Source organism: Ostrinia nubilalis, chromosome 18 (assembly GCF_963855985.1).
Source record: "Ostrinia nubilalis chromosome 18, ilOstNubi1.1, whole genome shotgun sequence".
NCBI lineage: Eukaryota > Metazoa > Arthropoda > Insecta > Lepidoptera > Crambidae > Ostrinia > Ostrinia nubilalis.
In genome coordinates, this window is record NC_087105.1 from 1,628,395 (window position 1) to 1,645,392 (window position 16,998).

The 16,998-nt window shown below is 36.7% G+C and overlaps 1 protein-coding gene across 5 annotated transcripts in view; it reads right to left on the reverse strand.

Annotated features, from left to right (window-relative positions):
* LOC135080508 (homeobox protein homothorax) overlaps positions 1–16,998 on the reverse strand; it is a 341,592-nt gene that overhangs the window by 145,563 nt on the left and 179,031 nt on the right. For 3 of the 5 annotated variants that reach the window (XM_063975145.1, XM_063975147.1, XM_063975144.1), the window contains one exon: positions 1,102–1,197. In XM_063975145.1, coding sequence (XP_063831215.1) covers positions 1,102–1,197 — 96 coding nt within the window. The remainder of the gene's footprint in view (positions 1–1,101; positions 1,198–16,998) is intronic. The other 2 variants (XM_063975148.1, XM_063975146.1) reach the window with 1 other exon arrangement.

Consider the following 16,998-nt stretch of genomic DNA (forward strand, 5'->3'; position numbering starts at 1 on the left):
ACGTCACACGTCAGTTCTCTGGAGGGTATTACAACATTTGTGATGCTTCTGACGTGGTAGGTCACGATAGATTAGGTTAATAAAAATAGATGGCGTTAAATAAATCAATAAAGTAAATATCCATGGACATATTTTTACACCAAGTCATTTAGTCCCAAAACTTTGTACCTACCAATACTAAAATACTTATGTTGTTTTTGTTTTCTTTTCTGTGTTTAATTCTTGTACTGTACGTGCTATTGCTTTTTGTAAAAATAAATAAAAAATAATGCTGTATGGATATTGATAAAATTGAATCGTCATTATTGCTTAAATTAAGCCTTACCAAGAATGAATAGCTTAATAAGTTATTGAAGTACTTCGCTAATAAATATTCCTATTTGAAATGTATTATTTTGATTTTAGTACAAAGCTATTTCTCTAAATTATACCTGAAAAAGTCAATAAGCATAAATAATATAATAGTAATGAAATCACAGATGAATTTTCCATTTTTGATTTCAAACCAAGTGCTGTTTGGAAAAGATTGATTTAAGAAGATGGACTTAAGACTTTTCACTGTCTCGTAAAAAATAATTAACGCTCAGCAAATATTCACATTTTTACTGAAAATTAAGTATTGTCAAGCAAAATAATAATTAATTAGTTTTATTGGTTTCTGCCGCGCCGTTTTCAACGCTTAGAACGTATGGCCTCAATTTTCCACTTGACTTGTCTCTTGAGAATGCATTTATTTCAACTTGTACTTTTTATATGCAGCTATCAATAATTCATGATATACTTGCCGTTATAACTTTCGATCGACTTCAAAAAACTCATTGTGGGCAATGCAAATGGCATGTGTAAGTAAAATTTCAAATCCTGTTTTTAGTGCGGCCATAATCGTTAGGTGATCCAATTTAAAATGTCGACCGATTACTTTTTTCTCAACTCAACTTCACTTCATTTCGCAACGTTCAAAATCCGACAGTTAAATAAGGTAAATAACCTAATCATGAGTCCACCTCCTTGCGAGGAAAAAACAAAACGGCGTTCGTTCTTTTTGCAATTGGAATTTCAAATTCAAAAATGGAACACACCTGGTGGTGACGCGATATTTACCTGGGTACTCACCCGGGCTGCCCAGGAACACTGACTGGTATACCCGCCGCGCGGCGTCCGACTGCGACCATTCGCGTCGGGACCCGCACCATTTGCCTGAAAAGAACAAAATGATTTTGAATTTAGAATGTTTTTATTATAATACTGAACAAGCGAAGGCATTGACTTCGTGTAAATGTGATGTATTTATCTCCAAATTTAAATTTATTGACATTCTTTTTACGATCTGCGGTCGCTAACGTAATTGTGTCTGGGTTTTTCTAGGATTTCGAGGTGAGAGTACAAATATTAAGCCATTCAATCATTTTTAATATTGCTGACATGTTTTTATTAAAAATATCACTCGTGGCAGATTGACTGTTATACAGAAGAATAAAAAAATCTTGATATTTTGTTTTCACCGGGATAAAAGCTACATCTGACTCAACTGCTCCATCCAATACAAATGGTGGGTAACCTTAGGGAAATATCTAACAAGAAACAGCAATCATCAGCTCCCTCGCAGATAAAAAGCCATTACAATTGGTACTAATGTCGCCGAGGGCGACACATGCCCACGATCGGATCCACGAAAAAACGCTACATTAAGTCTGCCCGCCCATCTAATGGATCCAACCAACTCTCCCAGGACCTCGATGTCATTACGCAAAAAAACACCTAAAAAAACGAACACTCCACTCAAAAAATACCTCCTGGGAGAACCAAGGTGTTGCCACCCTAGTCTTTTCTTACCCCAATGAGGGGAGGCAATATCATACACCATTAGCAATCTCTCCAGTTTTTTAACAACGTCACACTGTTTATTATTATTATTTGTCACAGCAACTCTATTATCATCTTCACACGAAATCTAAAGTTATAATGAACAAAAACTATGGCCGACGAAGAAGGCAAAATGCGATGCTCTTTTTAATTATATAATTGAACGGTAATTACACAAGCGCAGTACGTCGCTGGTTGCAGCGGGCAACACCACGGGGGGCAAATTTCGTATTCGAATTTTAAAAAGAACGCACCCGCCATAATTTTCTCTCGCGTTATGTTCCTTTTTCGAAATTCGTAATTCGAACAAAAGCTCGCGCGGCGCAATGGTGCATGCATGATTGATAGTGGAGCGATGACGTCGCGCCGCGCGACTCCAAATGAACATTCGATTTTTGAAAAATAAAACACCCTTGACCTTTGCCACTAAAAATATCTCTCATCTCACGACGCCCCGGCGCTTCGTGGTTGTTTTGTAGCCAATTTGCGTCTGCATCATCCCCCAGAAGTACAAAACTAACTGGAAAACATAAACCCGAATTACGTCGTTGAAAAAAGCGAAAACGGCCCCATAGACGGGCCAAAGAACAAGTTAAAGCCATAAACAAATACTAAAAATCTTGTAACCGAAATAAGGCGGCACTCTAAATAAGAATTAAAGTAAAATTGCTGAGGTGTGACTCCCTCGGCGTGAGGGGATATTAAGGCGCTCCTCGCGACGATATTCATAACGCGAAAAATTGTAATAACCTGGCGAATTTCAGAATAGGGCGAGGTGAGGTGGCAATGTTATATTATTTATACGAGGGCGAGCCCCTAGCAGGGGATTTGTTAAGGAAATTGTCTAAATATGCCCGTTCAAACCGTTCGTGTGTGACACCGTATAATATATCTCATGCAAAAAACATGAGTAAAAATGCTGCGAGTTCTATTATTCTAAAACGGCGGTCGTCAATACAAATAAAGTTGAAAGTTGGCCGCGTTTCAACGGAGCCTGCCAGATATGCGCAGGTTAAAAGGTAAAACGGAAAACTTATTTCAGCGAAGCGAATGCATTACTTTAGAATTCAGAAGGAATTTACACTTTACTTATTCCTGCACTTTTGTATGAAAACTCTGGGAAGTCTTACATCACCGGCAGGATTCGCCTACGCGGTGTAATTTCCCTTATATCTGGCGAACGAATCAAAACAGTCAATTAAATCAAAAACGGAGAAAGAAAACGCATTCACACCGGCAACATTGATAGTCGGAACCGATTATTAAAGTCCAATTAGTACAACAAAACAGAACAATGCTGAAGTTGTTTCCAAACATGCCAATTACACATTCATAATTCTTTTTTAGTTCAAATTAAAACAATTGGTGCTCCGGAGCTGTGATACCTATCATGGTAGATACGGCAGATTTTTATAATAACAGTCGTTGTGCTGCGTGGATCCGAAATTAGATCTTCGAGGGGCGTAATTTGAAGAAACCGACAATTATTTTTACTCAATAATCACTATTAATTATCAGTTTAACCGATCCACCGCGTTCCATTGTCCGTCTGTTGGATCCGAGCGTTTTTTAGATTTATTTCATCGTCGTAGGTATTTTGCCCGCTGCTCGCTGGCAGAACAAACCGTTGTTTAGAATGCTTTCTTTTCAATTAACTACGATATAAAATAGTCGAGTGCGGATCGTAAATCAATCACTTTGCTGCTGCAATTATTTCATTAATTAAGAAAATATTTGATTTTGATGAATACAAGTCACTCAACGATGTTGGTTTTTTGTTTCTATTTTAACTCTTTATAATAACATTATTTCAATAACTTTTGAATCGTGGTTGTTTGTTACTTATAAATACTGCTCTAATTGTCCTGGCGCAAGTTTATGAAGTCTACGTGTAATTGATTGTACATTGTTTTGATTGTGTCAGTTTTAAAAGTGTAATCCGAATGTGTTAAGATCCTCAATTTCTTTAATTCATAATGTTAGAGTATTTTTGGTATCGTTAAACATTTTGCTACAAATTTTGATGTTCAGTTGATTTATTGTTTTTAATATGATGGAATCAAATAAAAAAGGTTTACAATGTTTGATATTTCGAGATGGTAACATAAAGACGGACAAACAAAGGTTTATAAATAATGTCCGCTAGGCCGAGTACCAGGCGCACAGCACCTGCGCGGAGGTACCTGTGCAGAGGCCGCGAGATGTCCCTTCTCACGATAAATCACGGCTTTTTCTGCTCCACGCGTTTTATGTGGCCTTAGTACTGTCGGAAGTAGGGTTGCCAGGATGCAGCAGTTTAGTTGAACTGCTATCACTATAGCTTAGCAATATTAGATTAAATCTCCATTATCTGATAGCTAAATGTTTATAAAAAAATACTGAGATTTTTTTTCCAATTTTTATCAAAAAAATTCCAAGTAAACTGGCTGATTCCAGCAATTTTAATCCTGGCAACCCTACCGGAATGTCCCTTTAATACTTTCTTTATTTTTTAGATTCCGAAGGATGGACATTGTCGCCGAATATCGACTTTTTTCGAACAACAAGGCCGAGGAATATTTGGGATTATTGCGCTGGTTTGGGTTCAGCATTAATCAGGGTCTAATCAATAAAGCCATTGCCATTGTCAGAGCTTTTGCTACTTTATTTTGTCTGCTTTGACGTATAGCAATTCCTTCACTGTTCATTCCGAATTTTTTTAAGGATTCGTTTTGAAACTACACTATTGAATTACCAGCTTTTTTTTAAAGTAACGTACTTACATCAATAAGGAAGTTTAAAAAACTAGCCTTTTCCGCGGTTTTTTCCTCAAGAAATTCAGTGCCTAATAATAATTATTACTTACTGTCACAATAATATTGTAAAATTTCATCGAAATCCGTTCAGTAGTTTTTCCATGAAAGATTACCAGAAATCCATCCATTTTTAGTCCTTACAAACTTTTACATAAATATTAGTAAGGAAGAATGTAGGAATAAGCCTAATATAGGACCAATGACCCTACTAAAATTGCCATAACAAAAATAACTGAAGACATAGCAAATATTCCGTCACTGAGATCACCGCCAATTGAAGCGAGGGTAGAGTGATCAAATCTGACGAGTGTACAAGTACCTACATAGCAAGTCCTTGCTATAGGTAATGGCAAGTTTCCTTTTGGTGTATGACAACTATGTTGCATTTGAGTTGCACTAAAAATTATCCATATTCAAATAGTATAAACTAGCTTTTGCCCGCGGCTTCACCCGCGTGAAATTTCGTTTGTCACAGATCGTCATAAATTATAGCCTATATGTTAATCTGAGTTATAAACAATAATAGTGTAAAGTTTCAACAAAATCCGTTCAGTAGTTTTTGCGTGAAAGAGTAACAAACATCCAGATATCATGACATCCAGATATCCAAACTTTCGCCTTTATAATATTAGTAGGATAAGTCTAAAAAAATAGTTGGGACAAAAAAGCTGCAAGTATAATTTCTAATTTACTAATGCTCGTTTTCACCATCAATCCCTAATTTTTAAGTGACCCTTTGAAAACAAAATTCCTGGTGTTACCATAGGGGTCACTTAAAAATTAGGGATTGATGGTGACAACGGATATCAATCTTTCCATGCAGCGTCTTGATCATTCTTCAGAAAGAAAGAAGGTTTTTATCTTATTTTGTACTAAATGAAAAATTATACAAACTATTATTTAAGTAGAGCTTAAATATCACGAAACTGAATTTCATGGTTCATTTCTCTTGTGTGGACGCTTAATTGTATGTGATGAATATGACATGACAACTACATAAAATATTTACTTTTTATTGCATTGGAATTTTATATCTTTGCACTGACTGCTTATGCAGCAATTACGTTTCTGCATCTCAATGTCAATGTCAATGTCAATGAGCTCATGTCATTCATGTCAATCAAAGGTTCAGTTTCCACCTGAATTTTTTTTCAACTTAAAAAAAGATGGATTATGCTCATACGGCATTCTCTGCCAGTCTCATCGTTATATCTTCCTTTAATGCCGTATCATTCACATGCGTTCGGAGGTCGAACCGTGGCCATTAGCCGATTGCTATGCGGGTGGGGATGTGGTCCACTCGACATACTATACTATCCTATGTGTGCTTAGGGGTAACTATGCCGATATAATCCGTATGAGACGTTATGCCGTATGACACGTTAATATTATACATACAGTATGTCCCAAAAAGTTGTGATGCTCTTACTTCTGGGCTTCGGCTTGACACTAATTTTTGGGACAACCTGTATAGTTTGTACTTGTGTATAGGTATTATTAAAGACAAAGGCTAAAATTGTAATTAACGTATCTTTCTTTCTTTCTAAAAATGGAAAAAGGCTAAATAAATAACTATAGCTTTAAGGATTATAAAACAAAGTGTTATAGTATTCTAATGACACTCCAATTAATTTGATTTGATGGTTCCAAACAGAACTCTACATTTCCAGTTACTACGAGTACCTATACTCGTATATTCTGTGACTCTACATTAGATCTAAGTTTCAAATTGATAGAGATACTGTAACATATTTTAGTTGTACATAATGGCACATTTATTTTAAATAGAAAAACTCATAACAGTCATAAGATATCTAATAAAAGCTTAATATACTTCTAACAGTTCCAAATCCACTGCACCTTGTCTAATTCAATCATTTTAGCCGTCAAACGTCCAAAGAATCCGTCCATTTGAATCGCTCCCACCAATCATCCTTTGGCAAAAAGGCGTTTTCCGCGTCCTGGATGAAAAGCGAGTTATAATCCAAAAAAATGCAATTTCAAAAATCGAACGGAAACTCGCTAATGCGCCCGCCCAAGGCAGGGCGGGCCGCCCGCCCAGCGGTGCATCCTTCCCCCATAAAGAATAAAGGTCATTATCGCCCGTGAACTCATGTCTGTTACTGTCTTATTGATCTTGCTTGTTTCTTTGGCAGACTTGAAAACGTCGTAAGATGGAGCGGGCTGTCGAAGAGAAATGGATCTTGTTTTTGGGATGTTAGGGTTGGGAGTACGTTGCAGGCGGGAGGGTTGGGCTAGGGGTGGGCAGTATAACTCATCGTAGGTAGGACGGGATCGATACAGTCTTGCAGTCGTAGGTTTGTTTTCGGCAGATTCCATGGGAGTGCTGGCCCTCCTTCGCCCTTCTTACAAGAGCTGTAATGCGTTCGGGCAACATGTTTTGGGAAACGACACGTATTTACTGAGGGAACGCAAGAGGCCTTTTTCGAATGTGACTCGATAAAACTTAATTTGAGGGAATTGGACGTTCTCCTAATAGACTGACATCGATACTTTACGAGGCGGCTTGTAGCAGCTGAAAAATCATACGTATTTTTTCTGTAAATTGGATTGGCTCACGATCAACATTTCATACAAATAATGTAAAGCAATCTATGATAATATGGCTCTATTTCAATGCTCTATGGTTGTCTGTTAATTATAAGTAACAGGGTTCTAAAACTATAACCTTTTTATCTTCCAGAAAAAAAGCAAAATATTAATTCCACTGGCAACCGCAAACATCAACAGATAAAAAACACAAAGGTCAACGGCCGCGGCGATCCATTACGCGTGACAGCGCGCTTTCGCTTGACAGCGCCGTGACAGCTGTCAAACGCGGCCTTGGCGGCCATCGTCATCGATCAGCCGATGTAGGTTAGGGCTAGATCAGTGTTTTGGTTCGATTTCAGGCAGAGTTCAAGGTTTTCAGAATCTTTTCAGACTGTAACTTGAGCTTATTGTTTTGAGTTTTCATGGTAATTTTATGTAATTTGTTAACAAGGACAAATTCTCCATTATTCTTTGGAAAGAGACTATTTGGAGTTTTTCCTATAAAAAAAAACTCATATGTCTCAATTATTTTGCAAGTATGCTTTTAAAAGCACTTTTACACGTCCCAGTATTAACCCTACCACTGCTTCGGGACAATAAATGGGCCAGTGCTGAGAAGAAGCAGCTCAAGAAATTTAGTCACTTATAGTATAGTCCTAAGAAGTGACGTCTACAGCTTTATGTACAGCTGTTAACACTTATAATAGTGTCACTATATGACTAATTGACTATACCCAAAGAATTATAAAATCATATTAATTTCAATTAGAAAAATAAGGAGGATATAAGAGATAAACGAACTAAAGTCGCTGACATAGCCCGACGGATTAGCAAGCTGAAGTGGCAATGGGCAGGGCACATAGTACGTAGAACTGACGGCTGATGGGGCAGCAAGGTTCTAGAATGGAGGCCGCGTACCGGAAAACGCAGCGTGAGACGTCCACCTACAAGGTGGACCGACGACATCGTAAAGGTAGCAGGGAAGCGCTGGACGCAGGCCGCTACCAATCGATCAACATGGAATGCATTGGGGGAGGCCTATGTTCAGCAGTGGACGTCTTATGGCTGAAATGATGATGATGATGATGATGATGATGATGATGAGAAAAATAAGGTAGATAAATCATGCAATAATCTCTTACTGATGTCAGATATCTAATCTTAAAGAAGACATTACAGAAAGTGATTTTTCATTATGTTTGTCCCACATGGGATTCGAACCCAGGACTTTCGGGTCCACCTCTCTAACCACTTGATCACGGAAACATGTAAATCATCAGTTACATCCCACTACGAGTACCTAATATCAGAAATGCGAAAGTTTGCGAAGATGGGTGTGTGTTTGATAATCTTTTACGCTAAAATTACTGAACGGATTTTGATCAAACTGCAGTATAATTGTCTGTCGTCATCATCATCATCATCATTTCAGCCACAGGACGTCCACTGCTGAACATAGGCCTCCCCCAATGACTACCACCACATCGCACGGTTGGTAGTGGCCTTGTTGGTAACTTAATTGTCTGTGACAGACTGAATTTCTGTAAAATTTTCTTATAACAAAATAGACATGACACCACCAATCAATTGACGTACTTTTTAAAACTGTCAAAACGAAACACTCCCATAGATTTTGTATGGCACTACAAGCAAGTGACGTCACTATTTTGTCAACTCTATCAAACTACTTTTTACAATTACAATGCGAACAAAAATCGTAATTTACAGGTAATTTAAAATTAATTAAGTTTTTAAGACCAGAATGAAGGGTCTTTTTAAAATAGTTGTGTTTTCGAATTATAGGGGTATGGTGTCAAACTGTCTATTGTCTGTGACACATGCATGCAAAAACAAGCAGATTTTTGGAAACTTAATTGTGTAATATTTATTTCTTCCAGATTATATTATCTTTAAGCAAACCTTCAAACCCGCTTACTATTCATATTTATTTAGTGTTAAGTTCACAATTTAATAATGTTTATCCCTTAGTCCGAACAGCTGGGGAGGTTGAGGTAACGACTGTTTGATACTCACTCAGCAATAATTCCTCCGCTCGATATTAAACTTTATTGCTCCGACACAAGGTCGGTAATGCAATTGTCAATGCGGTCATGAGAAGGCAGTTTTGGAGGAGAGAGGGGAAAGTTATTTAGTGCGTTTTATGACATTGATATTTAGTTTTTTTTTGTTATGAATAATTTGAGGATGTATTGTTTTGTATTTTGATTGGAAAATGTGTTTTTATGGAAATAATTTCCAAATACAACTTGTATGAGAAATCAATTCTTAATTTCTAAGATTTAGAGGAAGATGAAGAAATATTTAATATCCACACATGTATTTTGAGTAAAAATGAAATCTATCTTTTACCTTTATCAACCGAGTCTCCTAACCAATTTTGGAATCCTTTAAAAGCTCTTTTTTTACAAGAACGTGAAGGCAACTCTTAAAGTAGATTATGGAAAGTTCTAGTTGGGATTTTTCACATAAAGGACATAGGTAAACATAATACAATTTGACAAGAAATAGGTAAAGTTTTTACCATAAGACTGTCTATTAGACTGAAAATCACGCAGGCAAAGCCGCGGGCAAACACTATCTTTAAAACTCAAAACGGGCACGATCCGTGAAATCATGAATCAATTTAGCAAAATTGAAGTGATGTAACCCGTAATTGCGAGCTGTGTGGTCCATGGATCACGTTCCGTGAGTGATACTCAAATCGGTCATAATTGCACGCGAAGGTATCAACAATAAATTGTCACTCGCGTGATGGGTTCTAGAAAATTTTAAGGTCAACTTTCGCCTTATTATATTTATGGTTGATTGAAATATTGTAAAATACCGATTTTGAAATTTAAATTCATCGCATGTAACACTAATTGGGAAGTTAAACAGCTTTAATTTTTGCTATTAATTATGTATTCCTGGTTTATTTGAGTGATTTTAGTTATAATTATTTATTAATTCAATGTTTTGATTGCATCATTACAACTTTTCATTTTTGAATAAATATTGTGAGCTGTTTTTAATATTTATTTTATAGAGATAATGAAGATTCGTGTAAAAAGTTACATTTATTATGGTAAACTTAATTAAAGTAAGTTTGTAGGAAATTCGGACGTCATGTTTTTTAAAACAAGTTAGTACTTTAACCTGCATTTATTCTTTTCCTACTTTCAGTCTTTGGATTCAAATAGGTACGGTTTTTTCCATTGTCACCTCTACGTTGTAGTTTATTCATCCCCAGGTCCGCAGGACTATGATCCAGCACATTCGGTAACGAGCGGGCGTCGACCCGGCGTGTCATATCGCCTTGTAATTCTTTTCTAAAAGTCTCCATGAATAATCACATTTCTCTATACATCCCGCATTTATTCGGGCATCTCACCAGCTCCAAAACGACCCCAACAACTTCCACCCGTCAATAAAAAACCAAACTTAATTGCTCGCCATTCGGTCGGTTTTCGATCGAGGAAAGGTAGGGTTGTGAAATTTATGAAAATGACGCGCGGCGGACCCTCGTGACTGGCACAATTCTGTATCGGTGTGTATTTTTACCTTTTTTTTATTACCCGACTGCGGCGGAAGGTATCGTGTTTTGCATATATGTTGGAATAAAGTTATGCGTTCTAAAAGCCAAATTGATTTGACAATGCACGCTCGGCGCTGACACGCTGAGATATTGACTGTTCCTTGGATATTATATTTGACGTGTGTTTTGGCTTTTATGGTGTGCAAGGAGTGGAATGAGCCAACACATTCTTCGGAACAACCTAGATCGGTGACGGAACGAAACTGTTTCGTGTGAAACGGAACTGAAACGCGAACGGACTGGCAAAGCAAAGTGTAAACTATTTGATCGGTGTGAATGTCGATTTCGTGAGGCATGAGGGCTATAAAGAAACTGTATCTATTGATACATTTATTTTGTTTATTTAAGTAATTCCTGTTTGTTTTTGCGCATGAAAAGAGTCTAAAACCACGTAAAAGCTTTTTCAGGTTTATTTCAAGAAATTCTGAAGTCAAACTTTTCGACTAACATGTAATATTAATGGTAAGAAATACTTATAGAATTAAAACTATCCGTGACTTTCATAGTAGGTAGGTTTTTAAGATATCACCCAATTACAGTTCCACTTTTTCAGGCAATTTTATTGTCCAACTTAACTTTTTTTAATAGTTTTTGCAGGTTTTATTTTTTTGTTATAACTCTTTTACCACATACTTACTAGAATTAGGGTGGATTCAACCAAACAAGAGTAATTATTAATCTCAGAATAAATGGTCAGTTTTGACATATTTCCCATACTGAAACTGTCAATGTACCCGAAATACCAGGAGTTATTCTCGCATAAAAGTTTGGTCGAATCGGGCCTTAGTAGTTAATCTGTCAAATAGTAAGTTACCGTCTCATGATTAAATTGGCTGTACCTATGTCTGATGAAATTAATTTCTAATAAGCAGCATTGACAATTTGACACAAAATGGCGCGATGGCACCCGCGGCGCTGCCAGTTCCAGACTCCTTATTAGCTCCTCACTGAGCTGCGAGCCTGGTAGTTTGGAAACATGGGGGTAGATAGAGAGCTGTTGTTGGGAGGAAGGAAGTTATAGTTAGAGTTAGTTTAACTGCACTTTTGGAGTGAAAGAGCCTTGGTGTTACTGGATTTATTAATTTAATAATTCATGGGACACTGTATTTTGTAAGAGAAACTATTCTAGTACATTTTATGTGGAAGTAAGAGCCTAGTAACAGCCAAAATTATAAAAATAAGATTCAATTTAAATAAAAGTCACTATTATATTTTTGATTGTGAGATTTAGTAACTGGTTGTCACTGGCTGCGTACAATGTGGGATATAAATGTCTTTTTCAATGCGTTCAAAAACAAAAAAGAAAATCGCTTCCACATTCAAAATTCAAAGCATATTCTTCCATTCCAAAATTAAAAACATCCGAACTACTATCAAAACTAAACCCTAAATAGGTACCCCAAAAAGTGGCGGCGGGCGGGGGCGGCCCCTGTAACTAAATTTTGAGCTGTCACGTAGATTAATGATGGCAAGGCGTGCGATACGCGCTCGCTTTGCGTGGATGCGACGAGGCAGGCCCGGGACCGTTTTTGCCCGGGTCAAACCGCAGGTTTGACTGATAGATTGGTCCTTCGACAAGTTTCTGCTTTTGCTTCTGCCTAGATTTGTGATGCTAATGATTAGTTTGGAAGCCTGTTATTATGATTAAAATGCACTTAAGTTGTCCACAAGTTGGATAGATGATTTCGTAAAGGTAACAGGAAGACGCTGGATGCAGGCCGCTACCATCCAACCAATGTGGTCTGGAAATCATTGGGGAAGGCCTATGTTCAGCAGTGGACGTCCTTTGGCTGAAACGATGATGACTTTTAAGTCATCATTATTATTCAATACAATTTATTGTATGTTGAATACATTTTCCTCGTTTCTATTGACCATCACTGAAGACATGTTATTATTATACTAATCACCACTTTTGTGTTTAAAAGTTGATGACGTATAGTAAAGGTAATCAATCATGCCTTTGAAGCCTTGATATTCTATTGCAATAAAAGTAAATAGCGCTTGTCATTTCCTGCTGCAGATACATTATGTTTCCTTCAGATGGAAAGTTATTTTTATTGTACACAACATAAGACTGACTATGAGACGAAACACAACAAGCTGAAATGTTATCTTTCAGTCATTTACCTTTTAACTTCGATTAGGTATGAGTTACATATTGAAATAACTAAGTACCTATAGGTACTCTTTTGTAAACCACACAAAATGTAGAGTCACAAGTAATACAATAATTTGGAAACACAATTCAACTGATTACATTGCTAGAAAACTAGAAAACACTCTTTTAAACAACGAAAAGTACTTTTACTTCAAATAAATTAAAAAAAGAATACAAAATTACGAACAAAAAACAACATGAATGTAAAAAACAAAAGATTTTTTTTTCTTTTGTTGGCTTTACACGACTTGTGTGTTGCCATTCGTCGAGTAAAAAACAAAAGAATATAAGTCCACAAACGACTAAAGGCATGTCCACACAAACCCATAGGCAGCGACAGGCGCGCGAGGGTACAGAATGGATTTCGGAAATCGATTGCCTCCAAAAATATTTACAGGCCACGTGCGCGCGACGTGTGTACGCACCTTTACGTTGCGTAACCGTGTGTACGCGCCCTACGTATAATGTACAATGTCAGGTTAAAGTTGCATCCTATTAAGAGGCAATAGGTGCGGTTTTGCAATGAAGATGTACAATGTGCTGGTGATTGTACACTCATTATTGTCTTACAAGTTGGTAAACTAAAAGTTCATTACTGTCCAAGTGGCAGGGTTATGTTAGGACGTATAAAATCGCTCTTAAGACTTGCCTAAGTACCTACTCTACTACGAAATTACCACATTAACTATATTATTTTTGTATGGTATCTGTGTAATGAGATTATGTCAAATAAATTTTCCGACTGTCAGAGCTTAAAATCCTCTGAAAAGCTCGGAAATGACCAATTTTCGCAAACATTGTCTCAATAAACTCTTAAATTGTGTTGGGCAACAAACTTATTAGAATTCTAAAAATACATTATTTCATCGTTATACCATAAATAAAACACATTTCATGCGACATCATAACCGCTCGTAAAGATCATTCCGATTGTATTAATATTTAATACTATTATGTAAATAAACGTTTTTACCGGATCCCACAAAACTTAATGAACCGCGAAATATTATCAATCCCGAATATTAATATTTCATAGTTATTTTAAATATTCAAATTGGTTATGAATGCTTTCCGCTGTAGTTTCATGCGTGCGCAATCCGCCATGGCCGAATTTATAATCGTGGACATTAGATAATTCCACATTATAAATAAACCACGACCTAGCACACCAATAAAAAACAACCACAATAATATAAATTATGAAATACACTAACACCGCACACCACTAAACGTCACGACGATCAGCTGATCAAATATATTGCTACTATAAAAAGTGAAAACGCAAACTAGCAGCGCTCTCCCTTTCTGGCGCTCCCGCCGCCCGTACATCCGAGCGAGACCGCTATAAAGTAAGGCCGCCGTAGCGTAAAATGATATATTAATGTCAGCTGTGTTTAGGACCTCGTGAGTCTACAAAATAATAGATGGTCACAAATAAATTACTCGCCGAGTGCATTTCTGAACGAAATTCGGGCGGTCGTCGACCTCGACCGTGGCGCGTAAATCACGATTGATATACGGCTTGCGAAGGTCGCCATCTTGGATGGTGTGTTCGAAATTTGAATCTGCCGCGATTGGCTCGTTCCTGGACGTGTCAAAGTGACATTTGGCGAGAGATTTCGCTTTTTAGGTTATGTTTTGTTGGGAGTTGTTGTTATGATTTACTGTGAGTTGTTTTGCATGCGCCATTTTGGAGCTGATTCGAAATTTGAATCTGCTGTATTGAGTTGTTAAGTGGTTTTGTTATTTTCATCGGTGAGGTAGCTTTTCTCGTTAAGGAGACGTGACGTTTATGTTTCAGATTTGGCCGCTTTGTGTGGCGTGCTCTAGCCTTCAGAATAAATCTTGTAGATTGGAACTTGTAAGTATTTTTCGTTGTATACATAGGCTAATAAATCTTGCAACGCTTTGATTACTTAGTTGTTTCTTGTGAGCTGTTCTGTTACTTTCGGTGGCTTATTTTGGGAAATTTATTTGCTTTATCATCCGAATCTCGCAGTCAGGCTTGTCACAAAAGAAGTGTAACTGTTTGTGCTTGTTTCAGTATTCATTTATGGGAAAGAAATAGCGAAATGTTTTTGGTGACAAAGTAAATTACAATGAATTTTGAGAAAATTTATGTCAACCGTAATACTTACATTGTGTTTGTTTTCTCTACCCAAAACTTTTAATTCTAGTTCTTTACTACTGAATGTTTTACTTTGATTCCAGATGTCCTCTCAATGTCATAGCCGATCAATATAATTAATATAACTTGCAAAAAAGATGAAACATTGATTTCTGACAGAAATCTGTGTCATCCAGATTGACTCTTAACAAGGACTGACATGCCATTCGCTTTGAACTGTCATTAGACACTATAATAATAGACACGTCGTCTCCACTTAATCACGGTCTTGATGACGTCAACGACTACCTTCAGAAAAAAGCATTTATGTCGTTATTGTAGTTTTTTTCGTCCCATTTTCAATGTTTGCTGCGGAAAATGGCTATAATCCTACTAATATACGAAATTTGTAAGTTTCTAAGGACTGATCTTGATGAGAGGTAAAGAAAGTTTAAAATCCAGAGAAAAACAAAGGAAAGTTTTTATTCTGGGTTTATGTAAGGGAACATGCGACCGATTAAGTTTTCTTTCACAGACCGCAAGGAGCAATGGCGTAGAAAAAAGCTAGTTAGGTATAAAATCAAGAAGATTAATAAAGATAAAATAGGATAAGAAAGGACTAAAATGTGTGACAAAAATAGAATTTCATTGAAGGCGACTAAACACTGGGTAAATGACGGAACGAATCAAAAAAAGGCTTACATTACAGCTAATTGCAGCGACAAATTGCTAATGCGATGACATGCGAGATGGCAACACCGAACAATTAACGGCGCGATGTAGATGATGGCAACACTGCACAATTAACGATGGAAGATAGAAGATGATAGCTTGTGGTTGCCAATGATTGCAAATGATTTGCTTTGATGGAATCCATTTCGAGCAATTAACGCTGTTCATGCTATTCTTTTATTATTAGTTTTTACACCTTAGTTTTGAGCTGAATAAAGTTTTAATTTTTTTCTAGACGGATTTTTTCTTTCTAGAAATAGAATGTGACTGTATAAGTTATTGATTGGCAGCTGCTAATCAACTAAGTACCTACCTACACTGAAGATTGATTGATAGAACAGGGTGAAAAAAAATGTCTATATTGTTTGTATGCAATGGAGAACTTCAAAATGTACAACACTCCTTTTTGCGTAGCTGCTTTTAGCAAAAATTCCTTTAGTTTTATGTATATTTTCTTTGGAAAGCAAATATTTCATTATTGATTTAATAACAGATTTTGATGCCGTTATCCAATCATCTCATCTATTTGTGATATTACGATATACTACACAATTTCGGAAACTGCAAAACGTACCTCGAGATACAGCCAAAATGGCCGCCGTATCTGGCAATCGATCGTTTAATTAACAAGTCGCAATAGATCGTGATAGCGACCATTTATCAATCGGCTAGACAATGCAGTGGTCAGGGAGCGTTTTTGGCGGGAAATCGATTGAGGAAATCTTGGATCACGAGTATAAAAGTTTCAGATATTTAGGTTGAGTTTCACTATACTTCAAATGTAACTTGTTTTATCCATAACTCGTGTTTTTTGTATGGAGTTTGACAAACTTTTGGAGTTTGACAAACTTTTGACGTTTGATGTACTAAATGAAATCAATCAAAAATCAACCCTTTTTCAGCTTCGTAAAGATAGAGAGTTCAATTTTATGATGATGACTGCAAAAGTTAATATTAAGCAGCTGTTTATTTATTTATAAAATTAATAGCACATTGAAAATTATAATTACTTACTTACCTTGCATCAACACGTCCACTGAAACAGTCTTATGAATATTTTGATTTCTAGATTATTTTTTGCGGGCTACCGAACTTACTATGGAAACAAATAACAGGTTTAAATCCACGGCCTAAATCATGGTATAAATATTTGAGAACTGTGTCTGTTAAGCGGCCATTAAATTCAGACGGT